This window comes from Schistocerca serialis, chromosome 4 (genome assembly GCF_023864345.2).
Source record: "Schistocerca serialis cubense isolate TAMUIC-IGC-003099 chromosome 4, iqSchSeri2.2, whole genome shotgun sequence".
In the NCBI taxonomy this organism is placed as follows: Eukaryota; Metazoa; Arthropoda; class Insecta; order Orthoptera; family Acrididae; genus Schistocerca; species Schistocerca serialis.
In genome coordinates, this window is record NC_064641.1 from 551,625,731 (window position 1) to 551,652,934 (window position 27,204).

The 27,204-nt window shown below is 44.7% G+C and overlaps 1 protein-coding gene and 1 pseudogene across 1 annotated transcript in view; both read left to right on the forward strand.

The window, feature by feature from the left end:
• Window positions 1–27,204, forward strand: part of LOC126475279 (LIM domain only protein 3-like) — a 343,614-nt gene that overhangs the window by 247,121 nt on the left and 69,289 nt on the right. The window contains exons 3-4 of the mRNA XM_050103035.1: window positions 5,273–5,410; window positions 14,456–14,581. Of these exons, the coding sequence (XP_049958992.1) occupies window positions 5,273–5,410; window positions 14,456–14,581 (264 nt within the window). The remainder of the gene's footprint in view (window positions 1–5,272; window positions 5,411–14,455; window positions 14,582–27,204) is intronic.
• Window positions 11,457–11,574, forward strand: LOC126475706 (5S ribosomal RNA; annotated as a pseudogene).

Here is a 27,204-nt window from a genome sequence, read left to right on the forward strand (position 1 = left end):
GTGTTTTTCTCCAGTTTTAGCTTATACGAGGACTTATAGACACCAGAAGACCTGACACATTCGGTACTGGGTAAGGGATAATATAGATGTAACTCATTATTTGAGTTTGCTCCGTATAATAGCCAACCTTGTAATGAAACGCACTTTACTCTGAACTGTAGAGCGGAGAGACTTTATAATAACAGGAGCACATCATAGCTAAGAAATGAGTGACTGAATCTAAAAACTGGCATTACATTTTTCGAAGATGATCCACATGAAGGGCGTTTCCACACTGAATTCATTGGTGAAAACACGAAAAAAGTGCACAGTATTATGCTGGACGATCGGTGTTTAAAATGTATGAAATACATGACGAGATGAAAGAGTATAGTGAATTTACATGACAATTTAACGAAGGCAAATTTCTTATTCACTATTGATCAAAGGCTAAGTCGAGAAAATAACTCAGCAGTGTTTTTGCCATTTCAAAGATAATATATGAAATTTGTATGCTATTTCGTTTCTGCGTGATAGAAATAGCAAACACAATAGGACATCATACCCACTCGCCTGCTCCAAAATAAGGGAATTTAATTGTACCTTTGGTGCAGGATATAACTATTGTTTTCTGGGAACTCTATAAGGAGGGAAACAAAACCTGGAGAACACTAAACAAGTCTTGTGGACCAAATGGATGAATAATGAAAAAAGTGTCGTCTTACATTAGGAGGATTCATGTGCCGACATACATTTGTTGGTAGTGAGGTAGCCGAGTGATTTTATCTGCTGTTTGTTGTGGCGTTTAAACTATTACCTATATTTGACATCCTGTGAATTCTACCTGGTCCTGACGTGGAAAGAAAGAGATCTGTCATGCCTGAAGCCTTGTTACACCTGTTGCAGCCAGATTTTATCCTTCCATCTTTTTGCTGCTTTTTCATCTTGCCCAATATATTGCCAAAAACATAGCGGTAATCATGACTTCTCCATTCACAACCCGTGGGATATCCATTTTTGCCTGTTTTCTTCAACCTTTTCGCTTTTATTAAATATTTTCGTTTCCTTCAAAATATTTGTATTTCTTTTATAATCTAACTTTGTGTATGCTGATGTGTTCCTGAGGCATTCCATTTCTTTGCCTGTAATCGTATTTTATCTTTATTTTTCATTACTCAAGATTCACTCTCACGTAACACCGTGAGCGCCAACATAGGTATGAAATTTATGGAAGTTTCTGTTCATATCTTGTTTTGGAGATGTCTTATAATTATTATCGTTGAGGCAATTAAACTTCTCAATTTTGTATTTTTTGTCTAGGTTTCCTCTCTACTTTAGAATGGTCCCAAAAAATGTAACTGTATCTGCTTACTTTATGATCTTGTTTTCTATTATTATTTTTGTCCTTATTAGTTTTTCCCACAGACAGCCATACCTTACGCATTTTGTATTGATATGGACATGTTATAAGTCTGATGCATTTTGTGTAGGTCATAGGTAGCTCTCTGCAGTCCACCTCAACTGTTCGACATTAAAACTTGATAATTCTGTAAGTTCATTTCCAATTGCTTTACTGTTTCCTCAGTGTATATATTAGAGATGGGATAACAGCTGGACTCTTTAAAAGGGGAGGAGATAAAATTGTGGATCGAATACACAAACTCGTGACGAACTTCTGAAACGTCGAAAGGACGCTAGCCGAATGGAAAGAAGCGATCATAGTACCGCTCTATAAAAAGGGCGATAAGAATGTAGAAATCATAGGGCACTCATTAATCATCCCAGCCTACAAAGTGTTCGCCAAGATTCTCCAGGAAAGATTGGAACCATTTTTAAAAGAGTTAATATATGAGAAGAAAGCGGGATTTATGAAGAATCAATCCACCTCTGATTAGGTATTCAAACTGAAAGAATCTATATCATATTACTGAGAATACAACAAAACAATGGTATACTGTCTGCTGATTTTAAGAAAGCCCATGATAGCATAACCAGAGCAAAATTGTGGAAGAAATACAGATGTTTGGAATACCAAAACAGATTGCAAATCTTGTAAAAGTTGCACTGGAAGGCTCGAAAGGGATGACTTTTGAAACCAAAACAAGAGTGAGGTGATGAGCTGGAATATAAACGCTTTTGTTCATCTTAATAATACAGAAAACACAAGATGCAGCAAGCGAAGCAGAAAAGGAAATTAGCGTGGATATACTGGCATTTGTAGATGAAATAATAATAATTGCTGGAAATGTAGATGACAAAAAACGAAATTGATGAGGATAGAAAGAAATTACAAGTCAAAAAACAGGAACTCATGCTGACTGATAACCACATGTTTGAAGAAGCAGAAGAGTCTAAATGTCTGAGGGTTGTGGTAAACTACAGAAACGATGGGAGACAAGGAATAGAAGTCAGAATTAAAGCGACATACAGAGCGTCATATCCACTGAACAAATCACTGTCATCCAGAATGTTTTCAAGAGGAAACAAAAGAAGGATACATAAAAGTGTAATCAGACCTGTATTACTATATGGGGCAGAAATATGGTGAATAGATAAGTACACAGAGAGGAAAATAAAGGTTTCAGAAAGTAATATCCTGCGGAGGATATTTGATCCAATTTGTGAGAGAGGAGAAATGGCGGGGAAGAAGGAGCAGCGAGCTCATGGAGGTGTATAATGAACCAGATGTTTTTGCGGAAGCTAAGACAAGGGAACTGAAAAGCACTGTCCACGGCTATAGTGAGAGGAGGGATCAAGACTGAGGGATGGGTCAGAGAAGAGACGTTAAGGACGAAGATCATTAGGAAGACAGAAAATAAGACGAAAAGACAAAAAAAAAAATGGTTCAAATGGCTCTGAGCACTATGGGACTTAACATCTGTGGTCATCAGTCCCCTAGAACTTAGAACTACTTAAACCTAACTAACCTAAGGACATCACACACATCCATGCCCGAGGCAGGATTCGAACCTGCGACCGTAGCAGTCGCGCGGTTCCGGACTGAGCGCCTTAACCGCTAGACCACCGCGGCCGGCGAAAAAAAGACAAAGTGACCTAGTTCTTAAGATATTCGGAACAAGAGATGGCGATTCCAAGGGCAGAACTTCGTGGAGGAGGCTGCCTGACAAGGCCAAAACCGACTGCGGTCTGTGGAGCCAGGAGAGTAACAGGAAGTAAGAGTATGTAAATATTAGAGCAGCAGCGAAAGACTTTATCGATCGCTTTAGTTAAGGAAAAAGGGACGGTAAAAAGAACATTTTCAGTCTAATAATAACGTGATTAAGACAATAGATGAAAAATATTTTGTGCAGTCCTTCAGCGATGGAATATTAACACTGGACATTATGATTTGTCCTTAAAAGTGACCTACATCGAAAAATATGTGGATACTTGAACAAAAAGTAACACAATGTTTCACTATCTTGCCTTATATTGGTGTGCACTTAACTAGGCCGAAGGTTGGTCGATGCAGAGGATTAGTGTGTCAGCTGACGCTCCATTCTGTAACATCATCTGGCGTGTCTGCCTGAAGCGTGTGCGTAGAATATATAGGGTTGATTTTCATTTTAGTTTACACAGTGTTAAGGTTCTCAGCCACCGTAGTTCTGATTATGATTGGCATAAAGCTAACACGACAAAGTTTACGTTAATAAATGCGATGGTCCTCCGACAGTTTTTCCAGCATATAAATTTGTCTAGGATTGAGTCAGAAGCAGAAACAATTGCCCGATGTGGCGCTCACTACACTGCGGCCAGTTACCGGGAATCCTCTCTGAGCAGAAGGCATCCTCTCACCTTCTTACTTGCACATCATTACAGTATAGTTGGCTCATATTTCGTTAGGTCTTTCTGAATGCAGTGTGGGATTGAGCTTCTGGGGGTTCATAGCTGAAAATACACTGACGGAAAAAAATCGCAATAACAAAAAGGTGTTGTGCGACATAAACAAAAATTGGTAGACATGTTTCTACGTCTGCAGGATGATGTCTATTCAAGTTTTACGCCAATCGCATAAGAGCGGCGCTAGTAACGGCACTATGAGGATGTAAGTCAGGTTTGCTTTGAATACACGTTGAAAGGTCGTGAGCGTTAGTTACATTTGTGATTGGACGTTGTAAGTCAAGAATCCTTTAAGGCGACAAAGACGCCGCTATCGACACTTCACTGAGTTTTAACGAGGTCGTGTAAAAGGGCTACGAGAAGCTGGATGTTCCTTATGTGATATTGCAGAAAGACTTGGCAGGAATATAGCCACCTTATATGATAGCTGGCAGCGCTGACCACGGGAATGTATGGCAACAGGAAGACCGAGCTCCGGACGACCACGTGGCACTACCGAGAGCGAAGACCGTCGTGTTTGGTATATGGCTCTGGTGCGTCGTGCTACATCTGCAGCATCAATATGAGCAGCATTGGCTCCACAGTGACACATCGAGCAGTTACAAATCGGTTACTTCGAGGACAGCTTCGAGGCCGACGTCCTGTAGCGTGCATTCCACTGACCCCAAACCACCGCCATTTGCAACTTCATTGGTGTCAAGGAAGTGTCATTGGATTGGAGGGCAGTGTGGGGCTCTGTTGTGTTTTCTGATTGAAGCTGGTTGTCCCTCGGTGCCAGTGATGACAATTTGTTGGTTAGGAGGAGGCCAGTTGAGGGCATGCAACCAACCTGTCTGCGTGTTAGACACACTAAACCAAGAGCTGGAGTTATGGTCTGGGGTTTGATTTCGTATGTCAGCAGGTGCAGTGTCGTGGTTTTTACAAGCGCCCTCACTGCAAATTTGTACATCAGTCTAGTGATTCGACTTGTTTTGTTTCCATTCATGAACAGCTTTCCAGGGGGTGCTTTCCAACAGGATAATGCACGCTCACTCACCGCTGTTGTAATCCAACATGTTGTACAATGTGTCGACATGTTGCGTTGGTCTTCTCGATCACCAGATCTGTCTCCAATGGAGACGGACCAAGTGCAACAGGCAAGGAACTCGATCCCATAAACTTACGTCCAGCACCTGTACAACACAACGCATGCACGTTTCCATGAATTAATTCAACATTCTGGCGGTTATAGTGATTATTAATGTACCAGAATTTCTCATTTGCACGCTTACATTAACCTGTGGTTCTGCAATGTTACACATTCACAAATGTTACGTAGACAAATGTTTTCCCTAAATTTCATTACTCTGCATTAATTATTTTTTGTTGTTGTGATTTTTTCCGTTAGTGTAAATGTTGATGGTGGTATTTGCAAGGGTTTCCGCTGTTTTCAGCATCTCTGATATGGTTGCAGGTACCTGCTGAAGGCGCTGGACCTGTTCTGGCACGAGGACTGCCTCAAGTGCGGATGCTGCGACTGCCGCCTGGGGGAGGTGGGCTCCACGCTCTACACCAAGGCCGACCTCATCCTGTGCCGCCGCGACTACCTCAGGTGAGCTCTACCAGCCGACCAGCATCCCCACTCTGAGGGTGCTGTTGCAGGACATCGCAAGAGGGAAACGTTTCATTCCAGAGTGGTGAAAAGCCAATATTAACCGGTATACACATCTTTCAGACCACGCATGTACGAACATCAGAGTAGAAAAAAATGTCTCCAGAACTGCTTCGAAAACATGCAGCAATGTATCCATTCTAAAGGTTAATGCCTGGAGAAAAAGCGATTGGAACGATTTTTTTTCTACTCGTTGTTTCTTATGAATTACTAAAAAACGCATGGGTTACCAAGAAGATCATAAAAAAGCACATCAATGGACGAAGGTGAACATTAGAGCAATACGAAGTCTTGAAAAAACGTAGATTTACTACCACGAAAGTGATGTGGAAGGCACTTGAATATGATGTAAGATAACACGGAAATCTGTGCCTGAAAAATGCTGAAAGTCTTTCTGAAAAATGCAAGTTGAGATTCAGAAATTAGCTTCCAGATGGCTGGTTGGTTGATTTGGGGGAGGAGACTAAACACAGAGGTCATTGGTCCTATAGCTTCCAGATTAGGATAACAAATACAATATGAACTTCCACCGACGAAATTACAAGTTTTCTCTGGGATACTTTTGAGTATTTTGCCATCGCGTACACTTCATCTCCAGTGGCCCGTTGCAGACTAATTGCATTTCGTTGATTTCTTACCCCCCTTACTTTTGTATTATACTGAAAAATCTGCACCACAGGGCAAGTGTTGACGATATACGCTGTGTGTCTTGGTTTGAAACATGCCTGGTCCATCACTCTCGATACTTTCTGTTCACAGCAATGATGTACACTGTATTCTTCAACCTCAAGCTTGCACTCAGTACTGCTCATCTCTGTCTTGTGTTTGTTTTTAATGTGGCGTTAGCTGTACATCAACAGTGATATGCAGTAGGCCGAGTATGTTTACAGCTGGTCAGTGTGCACGTCGTGTACGAGTTCACTGAATGCTAAGGTGAGAGTGGCTGAGCGACTCTTATGTCGAGTCGTAACCACAACGATGGCCAGAACACTGTGCTATGACTGTTTGGGTTTCGTTTGAGGGTTGCTGCACAATTCTGTGTTTTGTGTTGATTACGTATTTGAGGCTTTTTCACTTTTGTGAAGGTATTTTCACAGCACAAAACTAGCTGAGCTACAAAAACCGAAGAAATTATATCTACTTTGCTACTCTTCTTATGACCCACTGGGGATCACGGATTCCTTATGCTAAATAATTAGAAATTATCCCTGAATAATCCACAAAGTCTAGTCGGTGGGATTCTGGTTCTCCCTGCATTTGTTATCCCTGTCTGGAAGCTAATCAGTGAGTATCGACAAGCATTCTCCACAGAGATGTTCAAATTTTTTCAGGCACACCTAGTCTTATCTTATGCCTTATTAATCAGACTTCCGCGTCATTTATGCTTCACTAAATAACTGTCTCATACGCATGCCAGCTGAAGAACTCGTACTGCCTGAAATATTCATCTGCAGTCAGTGATTTCTTACAGTGCAAAACGTAAGGACGAAACTAACTTTCACATGTTGTGTCACTGACAAGTAACGTAGCACCATGAACTGTGAAATCTCTGTTCATCTCGTTGCCTGTTACTATCAATTACCTTCTGTATTATATTGTAGCAGTTTTTTCTGTGTAAGATACAAGCTTCGAGCTATGTTACTTGGTATTAAAAATCACTCTTACTTTAAGTTTTGTACATCGCCGTGTTTGGGATCGTCAGCTTTCTATGTAATTTTGACTCAGAGATTTTGGAACACACTTTACGACAGCTGGCTTTTTAAGTTAAAAAATTCTTTTGGGTTGGAATCGTAATATTTTGTTTCAAAACATTACACCTTAAAAAGTTTACACTTCTCCACGTGTTCGAAACACTTCTGGAAACATTTTTTTTCCACTCTGATATTCGTAAGTCAAAAATATAGTTTTGGAAGGGTTCAGCAACATCTCAAAATAATTAAAATAGCTGCCCACGTAAGAAATCATTCGGCTGTAAAACAGGTGGATACTCTCATTGACGTATTAATTCGATCTTTTCTCCGTCAAATGATTGTGATGAATGCTGATGCAACGTTTTGGTTGTTTTCGTAAGACCAGAGATGACTTGGCGTAAATAATGTTTTGTTTTGTATTTAACATTAACTGTTCGTTGACACTCTAAAGCAAAGTTGGTGATGTCTCTAGTATAACCGAAGATATACTTTCTTTGAAGTGCTTCGCTGACGAACCATATTTTTTCGTTACGATTCGTCCAGGAATACCAAAACAGTTTCTTGCTGCTTAGTTTCCGGCTCGTACTAATATATCTGAAGTTCCATCTCCTGTGACTCACTTGAGCTTTATCATGCTACACGCAGGCGGTTCTTAATGGTCCATGATGACGCAGCTCCAACATCCGCCCGGATTTCATCCCTGGATGAAATTCCGTCGGCCAGCACCTCTCACACAATGAGTCGATTCTGACGTGCGTCTGTATTACGCCGACGTTCCCAGTCTGATCTATAGGGGTGGATATGTTCCACAGATCACAGTGGAAACCACGACGCACTACCGATACAACATGATCAACACATGCAGCAATCCGACGATAGGTCCATCCAGCTTTCTGGAACCAGTTCAAATAGTTGAAGCTGTTCAATTCAACAGATATACTTACTTATCGGTGAAGCATACTTGCAGTCTAGAACGAACGCTGCAAACATTGTTCATATTTGAACTCAGCAGAGTTATTGCCTGCGAAAGGGTGCACAGATAGGAGTCCTGAGCACCATGAGATCGACGATGACCGTGACGAGTGAATCACTAACACTACAACATCTCAGTAGCGTATAGTATAATCTGGTGCCAATGGAAGCAGTCCTTATGAGTGTCGCATTTTTTAAATATTTTCTTACAAAAATTAATACGAGCCTATTTTTGTGCTTCGATCAAAGTGCGCGCAGTCGCCGGGAACAGATTAATTTTGCCAGGATTTTTTCTAAACAAAGTCCAGATTTTTTGCGAACGTGACACTTCTGAACTGAAGAAAGAGGGGATTTCTGTGTGCTCCAATGCTTTTGTGTTGTTTCACGCCTGTTTCACCTCCATCAGACACTAAAATACACTGAAGAGACAAAGAAACTGGTACATCTGCTTAATATCATGTAGGGTTCCCGCGAGCACGCAGAAGCGCCACAACACGACGTGGCTTGGACTCGACTAATGTCAGAAGTAGTGCTAGAGGGAAATAACACCATGAATCCAGCAGGGCTGTCCATAAATCTGTAAGAGTACGAGGGGTTGGAGATCTCTTCTGAATAGCACGTTGCAATGCACCCCAGACATGCACAATAAAGTTCATGTCAGGGGAGTTCGGTGGCCAGCGGAAGTGTTTAAACTCAGAAGGGTGTTCCTGGGGCCACTCTGTAGCAATTCTGGACGTGTGGCATGTCGCTTTGTCCTCCAGGAATTGCCAAAGTCCGTCGGAATGCAGAATGGCCATTAACGGATTCAGGTGATCAGACAGGATGCTTACGCACGTGTCACATGTCAGAGACGTATCTAGACGTATCAGGGGTCCATAGCACCCTAACAGCACACGCCCCACACCGATTCAGAGCCTCCGTCAGCTTGAATAGCTGACATGCAGGGTCCATGGATTCATGAGGTCGTCTCCATATCCGTACACGTCCATCCGCTCAATACTATTTGAAACGAAACTCGTCCGACCACGCATCATGCTTCCGGTCATCAACAGTCCAATGTCTGTGTTGACGGGCCCAGGCGATGCATAAAGCTTTGTGTCGTGCAGTCATCAAGGACACACGAGTGGGCCTTCGTCTCCGGAAGCCCATATCGATGATATTTAGTTGAATGATTTGCACGCTGACTCTTGTTGATGACCCAGCACTCAAATCTGCAGCAATTTGCGGAAGGGTTTCACTTCCGTCACGTTGATCGATTCTCTTTAGTCGTCGTTGGTCCTATTCTTGCACGATATTTTTCCGGCCGCAGCGATGTCGGAGATTTGATGTTTTACCGGATTCCTGATATGCAGGGTACACTCGTGAAATGGTCGTACGGGAAACTCCCCACATTATCGCTACCTCGGGGACGCTGAGTCCCATCGCTCGTGCTCCGACTATAACGCCACGGTCAAACTCACTTGCCGACCGCAGTGCCGTGCTCGCCTGTTTACAAATCTCTGTTTGCGCTTCAGTGTATAAGCACGAGTACGGCGAGCGTGATTTTCATCTTTACCTTTGATAAGCCACGAATAATCCTTGCACCCTTCATCACAAAATTTTATTTTTAATTTCATCTTTTGTCTCGTCTACATCAATGGAAGTTTTCGTCACCTCTTAGAAACACGGTGTTACAGTGATCGTAGCGTTGTCGCGATAGTGGTGACTGAGATTAAGGAAATGATGAATGTCCTAACACGTTTACCCCATCAGATAGTGAAAGAGTGACACATCTGTTGATATTCTGTCGCTTGATGCGTAGGTGTCCGTCTTCCTCACCCATTTGCAGGGGCTTGGTGTTTAGTCGATAACTTAATTAATAAATACGGGATAGGGTAAGGCTACAGTAGGTGAAAGAGTCTGAGTGAATTTTAACATGAAAATATGTTTTAAATCAAAAGACAAATAAATTGAAGTAGGGTTGTCACAGCGACACTTGCCTATTCACGTGTCATTACAACCATGAAAAACGGGACATCTCGCGAAAATCGTTACATCTCGGCAGTGTTGGTTCACCTGATTGTGGATCCGCTTCGATGTAACGCAGTGTGGCTGTCGTTCGAGCAAGCCGCAGAGTTAAGACGTGAAGCGGAGCTCGCAGCTTTACGAGCATTCCGTAGGCGGCATCTGCGGAAGGCAGTTAAGCCGGGCCCGTATAGCCGCGGTAAGCGACACCACTTCCTAGTGCGCCGCTGTGCGCCCGGCCGGACGGACAGGGACGGCTCTGCGGCTGCGGCCAACGGCCACTGGCCGGCGTGGCGCTGCGCGGCTCGGCACGGCCCATAATTTGGCTGGCGTAATGGTTCGCGTAAGACCGCACGGCGGCCGCGCTGCGGCGTTATCTAATTGCTAATAGGTTTAATGGCGGCGCCCGGGATCTGCGGTCGTGCGGCCGCTCGCCATTATCCTGCATTACCGGCAGCCGGCGCGGCGCGTGCGGCAATTGTCGCAGCCGGTGCAGCTGCTGCCAGGCAACGCCGCGTGGGCAGCGGCGCCCAAACTGCGTTGACAACTTCTGTAGCTGCGCTGCCGCGTGTCCGCTGCGCCATTGCAAATAATCCAGCGAAAAGAAAGGGATGTACACGTACACCGCTGGACCTTTCAGTTGCAACACTGCAAAGGTCGCAAGGAATCAAAGTGGAAGTGTAACTAGTCCTACAAGGACTGATAATGAAGTTTTAATCATCATCTCGAAATAATTATTTACATAATAAATTTATTTTGGTTTGCAGAAACATGTCTGCATCACTGGTACACGTCGAATCCCCTGCGCCACTAGAGGAGGCAAAACAAAGTGGCGTAGCCCACTCACAACGTGAAGACGAGCTGTCCAAAAACATGTGTTTTAGTTTGACTAACGATAGGATACGAACATAGTTTTAAAGTGCGTTCTGGAGAGCATCCACCTAGGGGGCAAATAATTAGGTGCAACATCCGTTTGTGGAGTAAACACTTCTTTTTTTCTGACATACACTGCCGGCCGCGGTGGTCTAGCGGTTCTAGGCGCTCAGTCCGGAACCGCGGGACAGCTACGGTCGCAGGTTCGAATCCTGCCTCGGGCATGGATGTGTGTGATGTCCTTAGGTTAGTCAGGTTTAATTAGTTCTAAGTTCTAGGCGACTGATGACCTCAGAAGTTACGTCGCATAGTGCTCAGAGCCATTCTGACATACGCTGACGAGACAAAAGTCGTCGGATACCTTCTAATACCATTCCGGACCTCCTTTTGCCCAGCGTTGTGCAACAACATGACGTGGCAAGGATTCAATAAGTCGTCGTTTGCAAGGCAACGGCTTTTCCGCAGTGAATACACCAGTTCCAGTCAGATCACCGAAGTTAAGCGCTGTCGGGCGTGGCCGGCACTTGGATGGGTGACCATCCGGGCCACGATGTGCTGTTGCCACTTTTCGGGCTGCACTCAGCCTCGTGATTCCAATTGAGGAGTTACTCGACCAAATAGTAGCGGCTCCGGTCAAAGAAAACCATCATAACGACCGGGAGAGCGGTGTATTGCCCACACACCCCTCCTATCTACATCCTCAGCTAAGGATGACATGGCGGTCGGATGGTCCCAATAGGCCACTTGTGGCCTGAAGTCGGAGTGCTTAAGTCCTTTGCAGATATACTGAGACACCTGCCGCTATAGCCGTCCATAATTGCGAAAGTGTTACTGGTGCAGGATTTTGTGCAAGAACTGACCTCTCGACTATGATCGATAAAGGAGCGATGGCATTCACGTCGGCCCCTCTGGGTGGCCACATTATTCGCTCAAACAATCCAGAATGTTCTACAAACCAATCGCGAACAATTGTGGTCCGGTGACATGACGCACTGTAATCCATAAAAATTCGAACGTTGTTTTGGGAACATTGAGTCAATGAATAGCTGCAAATGGTCTCCAAGTAGCTGAACATAGCCATTTCCAGTCAATGATCGGTTCAGGTGGATCAGAAGACCGAATCCATTTCATATAAACATAGCTCACACCATTACCGTACGAACATCAATTGCATAGTGCCTCGTTGACAACTTGGGCCTTTGCCATCTTGGGGTCTGCGCCGTACTCGAATCCTACCATAAGCTCTTACGAATCTAATTCGCGACTCACCTGATCAGGCCGGCCAGAGTGGCCGAGCGGCTCTAGGTGCTACAGTCTGGAACCGCGCGACCGCTACGGTCGCAGGTTCGATTCCTGCCTCGGGCATGGATGTGTGTGATGTCCTTAGGTTAGTTAGGTTTAAGTAGTTCTGAGTTCTAGGGGACTGATGACCTCAGAAGTTAAGTCCCCTAGTGCTCAGAGCCATTTGAACCATATCACTTGATCAGGCTACGGTTTTCCAGTCGTCTACTGTTCACTGACATCGTCACGAACCCAGGAGAGGCGCTGCAGGCGATTTCCTGCTGTTAGCAAAGGCAATCTCATCGATCGTCTGCTGCCATATCCCACTAACTCCAAATTGCGCCGCACTGTCTTAACGGATACGTTCGGCCTACGTCCCACACTAATTTCTGTGGTTATATCATGCAATGGTGCTCGTCTGTTAGCACTGACAAATCTACACAAACGCTGGTGCTCTCGGTAGTTAAATGAAGGCCGTTGGCCACTGAATTGCCCGTGGTGAGAGGTAATGCCTGAAATTTGGTATTCTCGGCACAATCTTGACACTGTGGGGCTCGGAATATTGTATTCCTTAAAGATTTCAGAAATGGAATGTCCTCTCAGTCTGTCTCCAAATACCTTCCTTGACTTCCGGAAGGCGTTCGATACAGTTCCGCACTGTCGCCTGATAAACAAAGTAAGAGCCTACGGAATATCAGACCAGCTGTGTGGCTCGATTGAAGAGTTTTTAGCAAACAGAACACACCATGTTGTTCTCAATGGAGAGACGTCTACAGACGTTAAAGTAACCTCTGGCGTGCCACAGGAGAGTGTTATGGGACCATTGCTTTTCACAATATATAAAATGACCTAGTAGACAGTGTCGGAAGTTCCATGCGGCTTTTCGCGGATGATGCTGTAGCATACAGAGAAGTTGCAACATTAGAAAATTGCAGCGCATTGCAGGAAGATCTGCAGCGGATGTGGACTTGGTGCAGGGAGTGGCAACTGACACTTAACATAGACAAATATAATGTACTGCGAATACATAAAAGATGGATTCTTTGTTGTATGCTTATATAATAGTGGAACAAACACTGGTAGCAGTTACTTCTGTAAAATATCTGGGAGTATGCGTACGGAACGATTTGAAGAGGAATGATCATATAAAATTAATTGTTGGTACGTGCCGGCCGAAGTGGCCGTGCGGTTAAAGGCGCTGCAGTCTGGAACCGCAAGACCGCTACGGTCGCAGGTTCGAATCCTGCCTCGGGCATGGATGTTTGTGATGTCCTTAGGTTAGTTAGGTTTAACTAGTTCTAAGTTCTAGGGGACTAATGACCTCAGCAGTTGAGTCCCATAGTGCTCAGATCCATTTGAACCAATTGTTGGTAAGGCGGTTGCCAGGTTAAGATTCATTGGGAGAGTCCTTAGAAAATGTAGTCCATCAACAAAGGAGGTGGCTTACAAAACACTCGTTCGACCTATACTTGATTATTGCTCATCAGTGTGGGATCCGTACCAGTTTGGGTTGACAGAGGAGATAGAGAAGATCCAAAGAAGAGCGGCGTGTTTCGTCACAGTGTTATTTGGTAAGCGTGATAGCGTTACGGAGATGTTTAACAAACGCAAGTGGCAGATTCTGCAAAAGAGGCGCTCTGCATCGCGGTGTAGCTTGCTGTCCAGGTTTCGAGAGGGTGCGGTTCTGGATGAGGTATCGAATATATTGCTTCCCCCTACTTATACCTCCGGAGGAGATCACGAATGTATAATTAGAGAGATTCGAGTGCGCACGGAGGCTTTCCGGCAGTCGTTCTTCCCGCAAACAATACGCGACTGGAACAGGAAAGGGAGGTAACGACAGTGGCACGTAAAGTGCCCTCCGTCACACACCGTTGGGTGGCTTGCGGAGCATAAATGTAGATGTAGATGTAGAAATTCTGTTAATTCCCATGGTGCGACCATTAATCCCGTCGCAAACCTTTTCACATGAATCACCTGAGTACAAATGACAGCGCCGCCAATGCGCTGCCCTTTGTGTACCTTGTGTACACGATCCTGCTGCCATTTGTATACGTGCATATCTCTATCCCGTGACTTTTGTCATCTCAGTGTATATTGAGTCGCAATATGTTTACAGCTTAATTACTTCACTTTGAAAACTATAAATCGCTGGTGTCTGCAGGCTTTTCGGCAGCACTGGCTATTGCGCGGCGTGCTCCAAGGTGATCCCCGCCTTCGAGATGGTGATGCGTGCGCGAAACAACGTCTACCACCTCGAGTGCTTCGCCTGCCAGCAGTGCAACCATAGGTAAGTGTTACTACGCAGCATTTTCTACCTATCTGGTCAACAGCGCAAAGAGAGTATTACGGGCACACTGAAATAATTTTTTTAAGGAAGCATTTGTGTCGTGGAACAACGTAAGTTATGAAGCTGCAGCTATTTTCTGGAAAGACCTTTCGATATTATCTCTACTCGGAAAAAGATGTTCTCAGCATTGGAAAATTACATGAGTGCAAGGCATTAAGACGTCTAACGCCTGTGTTTTCACCATCGTAAAAACTGACACGAACGACGTAAGTCTTTGATATCATTTAGCAGACGTCCAGATTGTGGTCCTGTCTCATCAGGTAGGTTTTCAGTAACTATTGTATTCCACTTCTAGATTCTCGTAACGTAATGAAAGTGTTCGCGACGTAGTTCGACACTAGGAGCGCTCACGCCACGAGCTCTGGCAAGTGGGATTGCCTGTGCATGTGACACAACTCACAACCGATGCTCGACGTATCCATCTACCAGGAAAAATTTCTTCTCCAATGTGGCAGGGCGCCATCTTGTTTCAAATACATATCTTCTCCTCCTCTTTGCCGTGAAACATGTCAAATAATACTTCATTAATTCCTGCTAGACGTGCTACGTCATAGTGTTCTCGGTGATGAAATGTCGGTAGAGCACACTCCTTAAATTAGTCTGCAGGTTTTCGTGGTCATTTTCAATGAAAGAAAAACTTTTTTGATGATTCGGTCGCGCAATTTTCCTCGTCTATTTGTTCAGCTGAAACGTTTCCTCGGAAAAGACGGAACTGACTTTTCCTCACTTCTTTATCAGTTTGAGCTTGTACTCCGTCACTCCGACACTCCGTCCGAAATAACATCGTCGTCGATGACTCATTAAATCTAATTTTCCTTTCTACGTCTACTTTCTCAAGAAACTCGAAATTTCGAACTCTGCTTGGATCTCTACCAAGAGCATTTTAGTGTCCTCAGATTGCTGAACATCTGCATTTTCAGCATTCTTCTGTAGCATCATATCTGGCACAGATCTAGGGTTCAGTCCAGGGGCTGGAGTGGGGAGCACTGTCTCTGTCTCGTCACCCAAAATTCAACAAATTGCCGTCACTCCCGGTTTTAATCAGCCAACAATGACTGTATGAGTTTTAATTTCAATAACAATAAAACATATTATGTGCCTTAATATAATAATAACAAATTGTTTAATTTCTATAGAATTTCTATATAAATAAAAAATGTCTGTTTGTTCAAAATCTTAAATTTTCGGAAGTTTTTCATTGATTGACTTGAAATTTCGACAGAAAGTTGCATTCAGGAGAGAGAGAGAGGGGCTGTGTGGAGAGGGGAGGAGTGGAGAGGAGATGGACGAAGCGAGGATGGAGGAGGGGGTGGACAGAGACAGGGGAAGGAGGAGATGGACAGGGAGAAGGGGGAGTGGGATATTACGACATATACCGAATTTCTACACATATTTAGCAATTGTGAAACATGCCGTGTTTGCTAGACTCATCCACAGCAACACGGGGCCGTTTACAGCTAGCATAATAACAATAATTTGTTGGCGTCTGTGTACAGTACATTGGGAATATTTTGTGTAGGCGGTGTTGAACAGCTTTCAGAAAAATTACACCCTGCATTGTAAAATACACTGTTGTAATGACTATCGATTTCGGTCCAAGATCAGACCATCTTCGTGTCTTGAAAGTAATTCAGCTACGCATTCTCACAGTTGCAATACTAATTGTACGTTACAGACTGTTCCATTAGCTATTAGTAACTGTCCGTGCGTAACCTTCGTGTCCAGACACTAAGCACGACGATTGTGAACAAAAATCTGTAAACTAAGGCTGTACGAGTGTGTGAATGAGTGGGATGCTATTTCTTTCAGTCATGTCCGCCTTGTGTCAGGAAGATGGTTCAAGTGTTAACAACAGTGTCTTTCGCTTTATGTCTTCTCTTACTGAGCTTACTGTTGTTTTCCTGGTTCTACCTGTGAACTCAGGAATAGTGTCGGATTTGCTGTTGACAGCAAGTAGTCAGCTTGTGAATGTGCTTCTTTACCTGAGTGGACTGACACTGGTGAGCTCGTAGTCCCCTCCACGTGGGCAGGCCCTCACCCAAGCAACTGAAAAGTGTATTTTGTTAAGTTCACCTTGTCATTTATACTTGTAGAATTCCTTGCCATTCTCTAGACTCGTGGTTTTCATTTACTTTTTTCTCCGAAAGTAAGCTGTTAAATGTGGAATTTGTTATGTGTACTTGGGCAATAAGGAGAGGCTGGCACTACATTTTTTTTTCAGGAATCGTTTACTGAACAAGCGAATGCAGATTATTTACAGGTATTCGTCGCCAATGTCTGTGCACTTTTGGCTTCGTTCTGGCAGCTTCTGTATTTGCGTAGCAAACACAGGAATCGTTTACTGAACAAACGAATGCAGATTATTTACAGGTATTCGTCGCCAATGTCTGTGCACTTTTGGCTTCGTTCTGGCAGCTTCTGTATTTGCGTAGCAAACAATTCTTCGCGTGTATCTCGGCGTCACTGGTTGACAAATGCATAAGGTTCGTCACTGGTGGTGAACTACTTACCCCACATGATCTTTTTCACTGCGTCGAGTTGGGCATAGTCGCTAGGAGCCGCCGGCCGAAGTGGCCGTGCGGTTAAAGGCGCTGCAGCCTGGAACCTCAAGACCGCTACGGTCGCAGGTTCGAATCCTGCCTCGGGCATGGATGTTTGTGATGTCCTTAGGTTAGTTAGGTTTAGTTAGTTCTAAGTTCTAGGGGACTAATGACCTCAGCAGTTGAGTCCCATAGTGCTCAGAGCCATTTGAACCATTTGAACCATCGCTAGGAGCCCGACCCGGTGAATTTAGGGGATGTAACAGTACAGTAAACCCTAGTTCACACACCGTGGCAATGTTTTGGCGGCTGACATGTGGCCGTGCATTATCGTGTTCGCGTAGAAACGTGTTGGCCTATTTTCCGTAGCACCTTTGTTGAATGCATCGACGGAGTTGGAGTAGTGAACTGCAGTATCGATCACTGTTGAGTGTCACATTGGGAGGGAGCCAGTCCAGTAGCAGCATCCCTTCGTCCCCCCAGAACACAATCGCCATTTGTAAATATTCCCGGCCGCAATTTTCTGGGACGAGGGCTCCCAGTATGCTTCCGCTCCATTGACTGGCGTTTTAACTTTTTTTTCTGGAGTTTTGTGGAAAATCCAAGACTAGTCGGCGGTGTTCAGACACTCAAAGAATTCTGCTGGATCTCCACTGTACTGCTGCACAAACTGTTCGCATATTTCTCCACGCACTTCTGTTTCTGTGCAGTATGAGGGAATGGGGAAGGCATTGTATACACACCTTCTTCATCATCGATCCTCATGGATGATGGTGTGGTGTATTATCCTTTGTACCCCTGACGCCTTCTCTAGTTCATCAAAAGTGATTCTTCCGTGCCCCATTATCGAGTCATTGACACGGTGGGCATTGTTTGGTTTGCATGCAGCTGCCGGAGGTACAGTGCATTTGCTTTTTTCTGCACAGTCCTACCATCTCTGCTGTGTAATACCCAACGGAACACGGATCTGCATCTTGGCGCTGTTTCCCCACACGTGACTAGTAACCGCTTGTAGTTGCTTGAGGTAGTCACTCCTTCCCTTCAGAGAAACCCGAATGTTCACCGTTACGTAAGCTTGTCTGTTCCCACGTTTTCTCATCTATGTCCACCAGTGCACTCGCTAGCCGGAACAAGTTCTGCTGCAATGCGCCATATTTATGAAGCATAAACACCTTCTGGTGGCGGTAGACAGTACTGTAGTCCATCTTCACACGTACATCGGGACACTTTTCAAACTGATACTCTACAGAAGTTATAGGGGGAGTGCTAGTCAATACTGGACGGAGAAAATAAAAAATAAAATAGTTTCTACTGAAACACTTTTAGGAGGATGGTAATCAAGACGCCCATGCCGCAATCACCTCCCTCCCTCTTCCACCACGTTGTATCGCGGCCTCACAGCATTTCAGAAGCTACTGTTTTCTTCTTCTCTAAACTGTTTATCGACCACCTTTGACTTCCCTAGATCGTTACACTTCACGCGAGTACGGTCAGAAAAGTTTACGTAACATTTAAATTTATATAAACAAATACTTCCTTTTTTTAGGAAAGCTTCTCTAGCAATTGTCAATATACTTGTCATGTAGTTCTTTTTCACCTGTTGTCAAATACTCGTATTTTGCTGTCCAAGTAACAAAACTCGTCAACTACTTTCGTTTCTTTCCTTCCTAATCTCATTACCTCAACATCGTCTGATTTAATTGAACTGCATCCTGTTACTAATACATCATTTCAAAACATTACCCATTAAGTTCGAATGGCCTTCCAACTCCTTTGCTGTCTCTGACACAATTACAGCACCTTCGGTAAGCCTCAAAAGTTTTTATTTCTCTTCGACCATTTTTAATTTCCTTTCTTAACATTTGCTTGGCTTCCTTAACAGCTTTCTCAGCGTACAGATTGAATAACTTGCGGGATAGGCTACAAGGCTGCCTCACTAACTTTTCAACTATCGCGTTGCTTTGATATCCTTCGACGGCAGTTACCGTAGCAGAGCGAAAAATTGTTCTGGAACGAGTCAAAATTCGAGGGCGTGCTGAAAAGTAATGCCTCCGAATTTTCTGTGTGAATACTCTTAAAACTCTTTAAATAAAACAAACTATATAGACATTTTACATCTTTATTCTTCACGTCTATCTATTTATTTCGCAACAGCTATCCCGCCGACGAATACATTTCTCCCAACGAGAGACAAATTTGTAAACACCGTCACCGTGGAATGTTTGAAATTGTTGATGAAGCCACAACATAATCTCTGCTTGCACCGTTTCATCTGTTTCAAAGTGAAGTACTGGAAGTTTTCTTTAAAGTTTTGCAACTAGATAAAAATCAGATCGGGCAAGTCAGGAATATATGGAGGATGATAGATGACAGTGAACCCAACGCGTCGAACTTTTCCAGATGTCGCAGCACTCGTGTGTGGTTTGGCACTGACATGCTGAAGGAGAAAGTGCTTCACGTGTCGACGAACTCTTCGAATTCGTGCTTTCAACTTTCTGAAGTTCTGTCACGCACCGGCGTAGTTACGTTAGACACCGCCACGTTACACTCTACAATTTCGAAGGCTTAGTGGCAGCGGGCTGCGGCTTGCATCAGCGAAGCGGGAATGACGACCTAGTAACATGCGTGACATTTAATACTGCCACCAATATTGCAAACAATAACAAATTCAGAGCCATTGCTTTCAAGCACGACCTAATATTAAAGAGTAAATGCATCTATTTATAAGATTCATCGTGGAAAATTAACTAGACAGCAGAGACTGAACAGACCCTCCGCTAAACAATAAAAAGTTAACACTCCCTTGATGTACCTCCATCAATTTAACATTAGACTTCAAACAACTAAAACGCAGAATAAGTGTAATCATAAACACAAGAGGAAGAACAAGTTATGCTCAATCTTGAGAGTGCTAGAAATATAGCCCAGTAGCAATAAAATTTTAAATTCACAATATTATAATATGAAGGCATTACATTACCTAAATAGCTGTTACTATAAACAGCATTAATTACAAGATTTTTCAACCGTGTATTACCAGAGATGGCCACTAAACGGCCGTAGACGCCATATTTTACCGCCAGCGGCCGCCTGTAATAACATGAACAATGTGATTACAGTCTGATGGAGGTGACTTCTGGCCGGCCGGAGTGGCTGAGCGGTTCTAGGCGCTACAGTTTGGAGCCGCGCGACCGCTACGGTCGCAGGTTCGAATCCTGCCTCGGGCATGGATGTGTGTGATGTCCTTAGGTTAGTTAGGTTTAAGTAGTTCTAAGTTCTAGGGGACTGATGACCTCAGCAGTTAAGTCCCATAGTGCTCAGAGCCATTTGAACCATTTGGAGGTGACTTCTAAAACACGAAACGAACATACATGTATATCAACTAAAACATAATTATTTTAAAGCTCCCATACAATCAAGGATTAAAGCCTGCCCGAGCTCGGGAACTCGAATGAACAAATAAATCAACTAATTTTGGCAGTCGCTGATTAAAGAATATCTTGTGCACAACAAGAAACTTTCATTTCTATCCTCGTGATGGCTGGGTGTTGTGTGCTGTCCTTAGGTTAGTTAGGTTTAAGTAGTTCTAAGTTCTAGGGGACTTATGACCACCGCAGTTGAGTCCCATAGTGCTCAGAGCCATTTTTTTCATTTCTATAACACAAAGTTTTAAATTATATCACATGGCATCTACTAAGTGGTGCCACAAAAACCACTCAACTATTAATTTACTTTTAAGAAATCAAAAATTAGCCGTAACAGTACAACTAAATCTCCTTAGCATCTACAGTGCACCACATTTAGCGAGCCAGGCGATGACACCGCCTTCGCGGTTACAATGGCTGGTTGAGCTGGATGCAACACGGGGCTTACTTCATACGGGACGTCGTATCCCAATACAAGCGAGACGGATAAATAACACTTCACGCTGAGAAGAGTACACTGCCGCTATTTTGCTTCCAGACGACACATGCCAACACAGCTGTCGTTACATATGAATCCACACAGATTGATCGATCTCGATTGCTACACTTCCTCGCCAAACCACCTACTACTCGATAATAAGCCAACGATCGATCGGAGAACAGGACACTCGTTTCCCCGTCCAAAACTGCACTCATTCCAGGCTGTCTGTACCTCGTCCACCATACTATGGGCGCTTATTGGCCACCACCTAGCGGCACGCGATACATTGCGCGAGGGAAGCAAAGCAACGTCTGGATTCGATTACAGAGCGTCTCAGGATAACCTGGAGAAAGGCCCTCACCTGCATGGCATTCGGGAAGCCTGGTGACAAGCTTTGCAAGCCCACTATCCTTGTAACTTTAAAGAGCAAGATTTATGACACATACATCCTGCAGGTTACAACATAGGGACCCGAAACAGTGACACTGACAACGAACAGCGTAAAACATCTCCTGGTCTATCACAGGGCGATGGAGAAAACCTTTCTTGCAGTGAATCTGAGAGACAGGACCAAGGACGAAGAGATAAGGAGAAGGGTCTATGACACTGTCGAGCGGATAGCAATACTGAAGTGGCTTTGGCCAGGAGTTCACCAGAGACCAAGCTATGTCAGGAGAGTCCCAGGGAAGTGCACTGAGACCGTTGTTATTTACTATATACATAAACCATCTGACGGACAGGGTAGGCAGCAGTCTGCGTCTGTTCGCTAATGAAGCTGTGGTGTATGGAAAAGTGTCGTCGTTGAGCGGCTGTAGGACGATACAGAATGACTTAGACAAAATTTCTAGTTGGTGCAATGAATGGCACCTAGCTCTAAATGTAGAAAACTATAAGTTAATGCAGATGAGTAGCAAAAATAGACCAATAATGTTCAAGTACAGTATTAGTAGTGCAGTGCTTGACACGGTCACGACGATTAAATACCTAGGCACAATGTTGGAAAGTAATATGAAATGTAGTGAGCATTTAAGGTTGTAGTAAGGAAAGCGAATGGTCGACTTCAGTTTATTGGGAGAATTTTAGAGAAGTGTGGTTCATCTGTAAAGAAGACCGCATATAGTACATCAGTGCGACCTATTGTTGAGTACTGTTAGAGTGTTTGGGATCCGCGCCATATCGGATTAAAGGAAGACGCCGAAGGAATTCAGAGGCGGTCTGCTAGTTTCGTTACCGGTAGGTTCCAACAAAGAGCAAGTATTACGGAGATACTTCGGGCACTCAAATGGGAATCACTGGAGGGACAATGACATTCTTTTCGAGGAGCAATGTTGAGAAAATTTAGAGAACCTGCATTTGGGGCTAACTGCAGAACTATTCTACTGCTGCCAACGTCCATTTCGCGTAAGGACCATGCGGATAAGATTGGAGAGATTAAGGCTCGTACGGCGTCATATAGACAGTCGTTTCTTCCTCTCTCTGTTTGCGGATGGACTAGCAGTGGTACAAGACACCCTCTACCACGCACTATACTGTGGCTTGCGGAGTATATATGTAGATGTAGATAAGTGACAAAGAACAACTCGATTGCAGTGGCGTCTCAGGGAGTCAAAGGGAAGTGTCAGACGTGCTCGTGCTAGATGGAAAGACGAAGTGCGACATGCATGAAAAAGCTGCATCCTGACCTTTCAACAAAGATCGATGTGGAAGTCTTTGGAAGAGGCCTATGTCTATGAGTGGGGCCTAGAGGCTGGAAGAAATAAACTGCCTGATTCCAGATATCAGTTAGTTGGTAGGTTTTCGACTCATCCGGTATGTCTCAGACAGACGACTTTTCTCTAATGCTATTGACGCCCCCGTCTCCCAAACTACTCTGCATAAAGCCAGAGAAGTTTTAGGACTACTTTCTTTAACAGCGGAGAGAGGGAGAGAGCTAGACAGTAGAGAAGGGCAGTCGGCGTGCGACGTCTGCCACGGCGGCGAGGCGAGTTCCGGCCAGAGCCGGCAGGTGGATTGGCTGGCTCGTAAAGCGGCGCCGCCCGGATTGGAACCGCGCCCCTCGCCCCCGCCCTTCGCTCCCCGCGGCCCTTTTTATGCCGCTGACTCGGCCCCCGGCGGGCGTCTCGAGGAGGCAGCCGTCCGTCGCCCCGGACGGTAATTTCTCCAAGGTAAACCCATTAATCGGGTTTATTGCCGCGCGCCGCCACTGCAAACCTTGTTTCCGGCGTCCGAGCGGCGTCGGCGGGCGTCAGCGCCGGTTCCTTCCCCCTACCGCCGTTGCCTCCACCTCCCCCTCCGCCGCCCACCCTGCGTACCCCTGGCCCGCTACCCTCTCCGCCCGGCGCGCGCTTTTTTGTCTCGAGGCTGGCTGCTGGTCGTCCTGTGATTTCCCAGAAGGCCACTAAATGTTTTAAAAGCCCCTCGATACGGGGCTGCGAGTGAGCGGCCGCCGGCCAGCGGATTCAGTCCGAAGCGGGGCGAGGCGGCCGCCGACACGGCCTCTTACAACTCGCCCCCTTTCTCTTTCTATCCGCTTTCATGCCCTCTCCATCCCAGGCTACAGTAACCTCTTTTCAATTCAGCAGTCGGCCGAACCTGCGGTTTCCACCGGCCGTCCAAATGCCTCCACCTCGCAGCTAACGTGATGCATCTCGAGGCAAGGAAGCATCTCACGTCGATGTTACGGCTCCAGTGTTTCCCTGGAGCGCACGTGTTGGCCATGTATCTTTGCGTTTGGAAGTCCCGCGTTCGATTCCTGTTATTATTATTATTATCATCGTATGCATCAATTACCGTAATACACATTTAGCAAAACAAAGAAATACACAGGGTGTTACAAAAAGGTACGCCCAAACTTTCAGGAAACATTCATCACACACAAAGAAAGAAAATATGTTATGTGGACATGTGTCCGGAAACGCTTACTTTCCATGTTAGAGCTCATTTTATTACTTCTCTTCAAATCACATTAATCATGGAAAGGAAACACACAGCAACAGAACGTATCAGCGTGACGTCAAACACTTTGTTACAGGAAATGTTCAAAATGTCCTCCGTTAGCGAGGATACATGCATCCACCCTCCGTCGCATGGAATCCCTGATGCGCTGATGCAGCCCTGGAGAATGGCGTTTTGTATCACAGCCGTCCACAATGCGAGCACGAAGAGTCTCTACATTTGGTAACGGGGTTGCGTAGACAAGAGCTTTCAAATGCCCCATAAATGAAAGTCAAGAGGGTTGAGGTCAGGAGAGCGTCGAGGCCATGGTATTGGTCCGCCTCTACCAAGCCATCCGTCACCGAATCTGCTGTAGAGAAGCGTACGAACACTTCGACTGAAATGTGCAGGAGCTCCATCGTGCATCAAACCACATGTTGTGTCGTACTTGTAAAGGCACATGTTCTAGCAGCACAGGTAGAGTATCCCGTATGAAATCATGATATAGTCTGTCTGTAAACTCAAGAGCGAGCAGCTCTTTTGGTGGGGGAAGTGGCCTTTCCCGGAAGAAACCTGCCACTGGCCTACAGTGCAACCCAAAATCAGTTGCCCGTTACCTATCTAGCAGTCTACTTCGGCGTGCAGTCATATACGTCGTTTCTGTTCGTGGGATCTTAGTTGCCAATTTCAGTCAGCTGACTCTGTGTACTCACTGATATACTTTAGTATCCGGAAGTGACGGATAATCGCCCTGCCTTTGCAAGAAAATGTGCAGAATACGAAGAAGATACTTGCGCAGAACGAGAGTTCGATCGTCTCTAACGTTATTACAGCTTGTGTTTAAAGGTGGCTACACAAAAAGAACGGTTGGCTAATATTACCAGTCCCAATCAAAGGGCTGCAGTTTATGCAAACGTCAGCCTCGCCAAAATAGGACGCATAAGGAAGGTACGCGAAAACAAGGCGCTTGGTTTACTGGAATCGCCGCGAAGGAAAGCTGATAATTTATGGAGGAAACCCATTGTTATAGACAGTTTCACAAAATCGGTCATTCGACAAACGATGGAGGACTTTTACATCAACCGAAAAATAATGCCCACATTACGGAAATTACTCACTGGCGTGAAACAAAAAATACATTTTCGTTGCAGAAAGATGTTTTACACAAGACATTCCGTGAAATCGGATTTACCTGGAAATACTTTTCAGACATGTTTACGAAGACAATGACAAAAAAAGCAGTGCGAATCGAACTAATACAACACACGTAATTATAAATTTCTGGTTACTTTTTAAGCACTCTTCGTGTTGCAAGAATTGTTAAGTTTTAAGGCAGCCCTTCAAAGAAAACTTCTACCTTTTAGTAGAAACACAAAGTAAGAACAAGCCTTAAATTCTACAGACTGATGCACTATATCTGGTTCGTCTTACGAATAGAGGAACATACATTCATATGAATAGGCATTCGGTTCTATGTTTGTAGTAGAATCCTGACTTCCGTTCTTACGTTAATATTATTTACTCTATAATGTTTTGTTTTCCTTATAATCTTAACGCATTTGTCTAAAAATAAACGCAGACGGGACGTATCTGTACACGGCATCATCACAGATTTAAAGCGTGCATCGCGGCAAAGACTGTACTACGTTGTGGAACAGCCTGTAGAAGCGCCGTGTGACGTAGCAGGGTAGGCAGAGTGGGGACTCGCGCGCTCACTCTTCAGTTTACCGACAGACTATACCGTGCTCCATTGAGAATAGGTGAAAGAACATGGGGCCCAATCAAGACATCACCAACAATGCCTGCCCAAACGTTCACAGAAAATCTGTGTTGATGACGTGATTGCACAATTGCGTGCGGATTCTCGTCAGCCCACACATGCTGATTGTGAAAATTTACAATTTGATCACGTTGGAATGAAGCCTCATCCGTAAAGAGAACATTTGCACTGAAATGAGGATTGACACATTGTTGGATGAACCATTCGCAGAAATGTACCCGTGAAGGCCAATCAGCTGCTGATAGTGCCTACACACGCTGTACATGGTACGGAAACAACTGGTTCTCCCGTAGCACTCTCCATACAGTTACGTGGTCAACGTTACCTTGTACAGCAGTAACTTCTCTGACGCTGACATTAGGGTTATCGTCAACTGCACGAAGAATTGCCTCGTCCATTGCAGGTGTCCTCGTCGTTCTAGGTCTTCCGCAGTCGCGAGTCATAGGCTGGAATGTTCCGTGCTCCCTAAGACGCCGATCAATTGCTTCGAACGTCTTCCTGTCGGAACACCTTCGTTCTGGAAATCTGTCTCGATACAAACGTACCGCGCCACGGCTATTGCCCCGTGCTAATCCATACATCAAATGGGCATCTGTCAACCCCGCATTTGTAAACATTGCACTGACTGCAAAACCACGTTCGTGATGAACACTAACCTGTTGATGCTACGCACTGATGTGCTTGATGCTAGCACTTGTAGAGCAATGAGTCGCATGTCAACACAAGCACCGAAGTCAACATTACCTTCCTTCAATTGGGCCAACTGGCGGTGAATCGAGGAAGTGCAGTACATACTGACGAAACTAAAATGAGCTCTAACATGGAAATTAAGCGTTTCCGGACACATGTCCACATAACATCTTTTCTTTATTTGTGTGTGAGGAATGTTTCCTGAAAGTTTGGGCGTACCTTTTTGTAACACCCTGTGTATTTCTTTGTTTTGCTAAATGTGTATTACGGTAATTGATGCATACGATGATAACAATAATAATTACATACAGTTCACAAGTTTTAAAACGGCTCAGAGTACACTCGGATGTTGATGAACTCGATCCAGCGGAGTGCCTCGTGGGATGCTTGATGAAGCTTGTCAATGCCACCAGGGAAGCGTCTGATTGGACATTCATTCACAATGTGGCTCATTCTTTGGGTGTCACCACAGTAACACACACTGTCACTTGACAAGCCCCACTTGTGCATGCTGTATTTGCACCTACCCTCTTCAGTCCGATATCTGTTTAACTGCACCCACACCTCCCTTGTTTGGTGGAAGCCTGGAACTGGAACTGTTGGATTGTCTACAAGTTCGTGGTTTCGGGTTCTTGTAGCTTGCCACTCGCGTTTCCACTCTGTGTCCTGGTCGAATCCTGTGGATAGCATTTGGACTCCCATTTCATATGCTA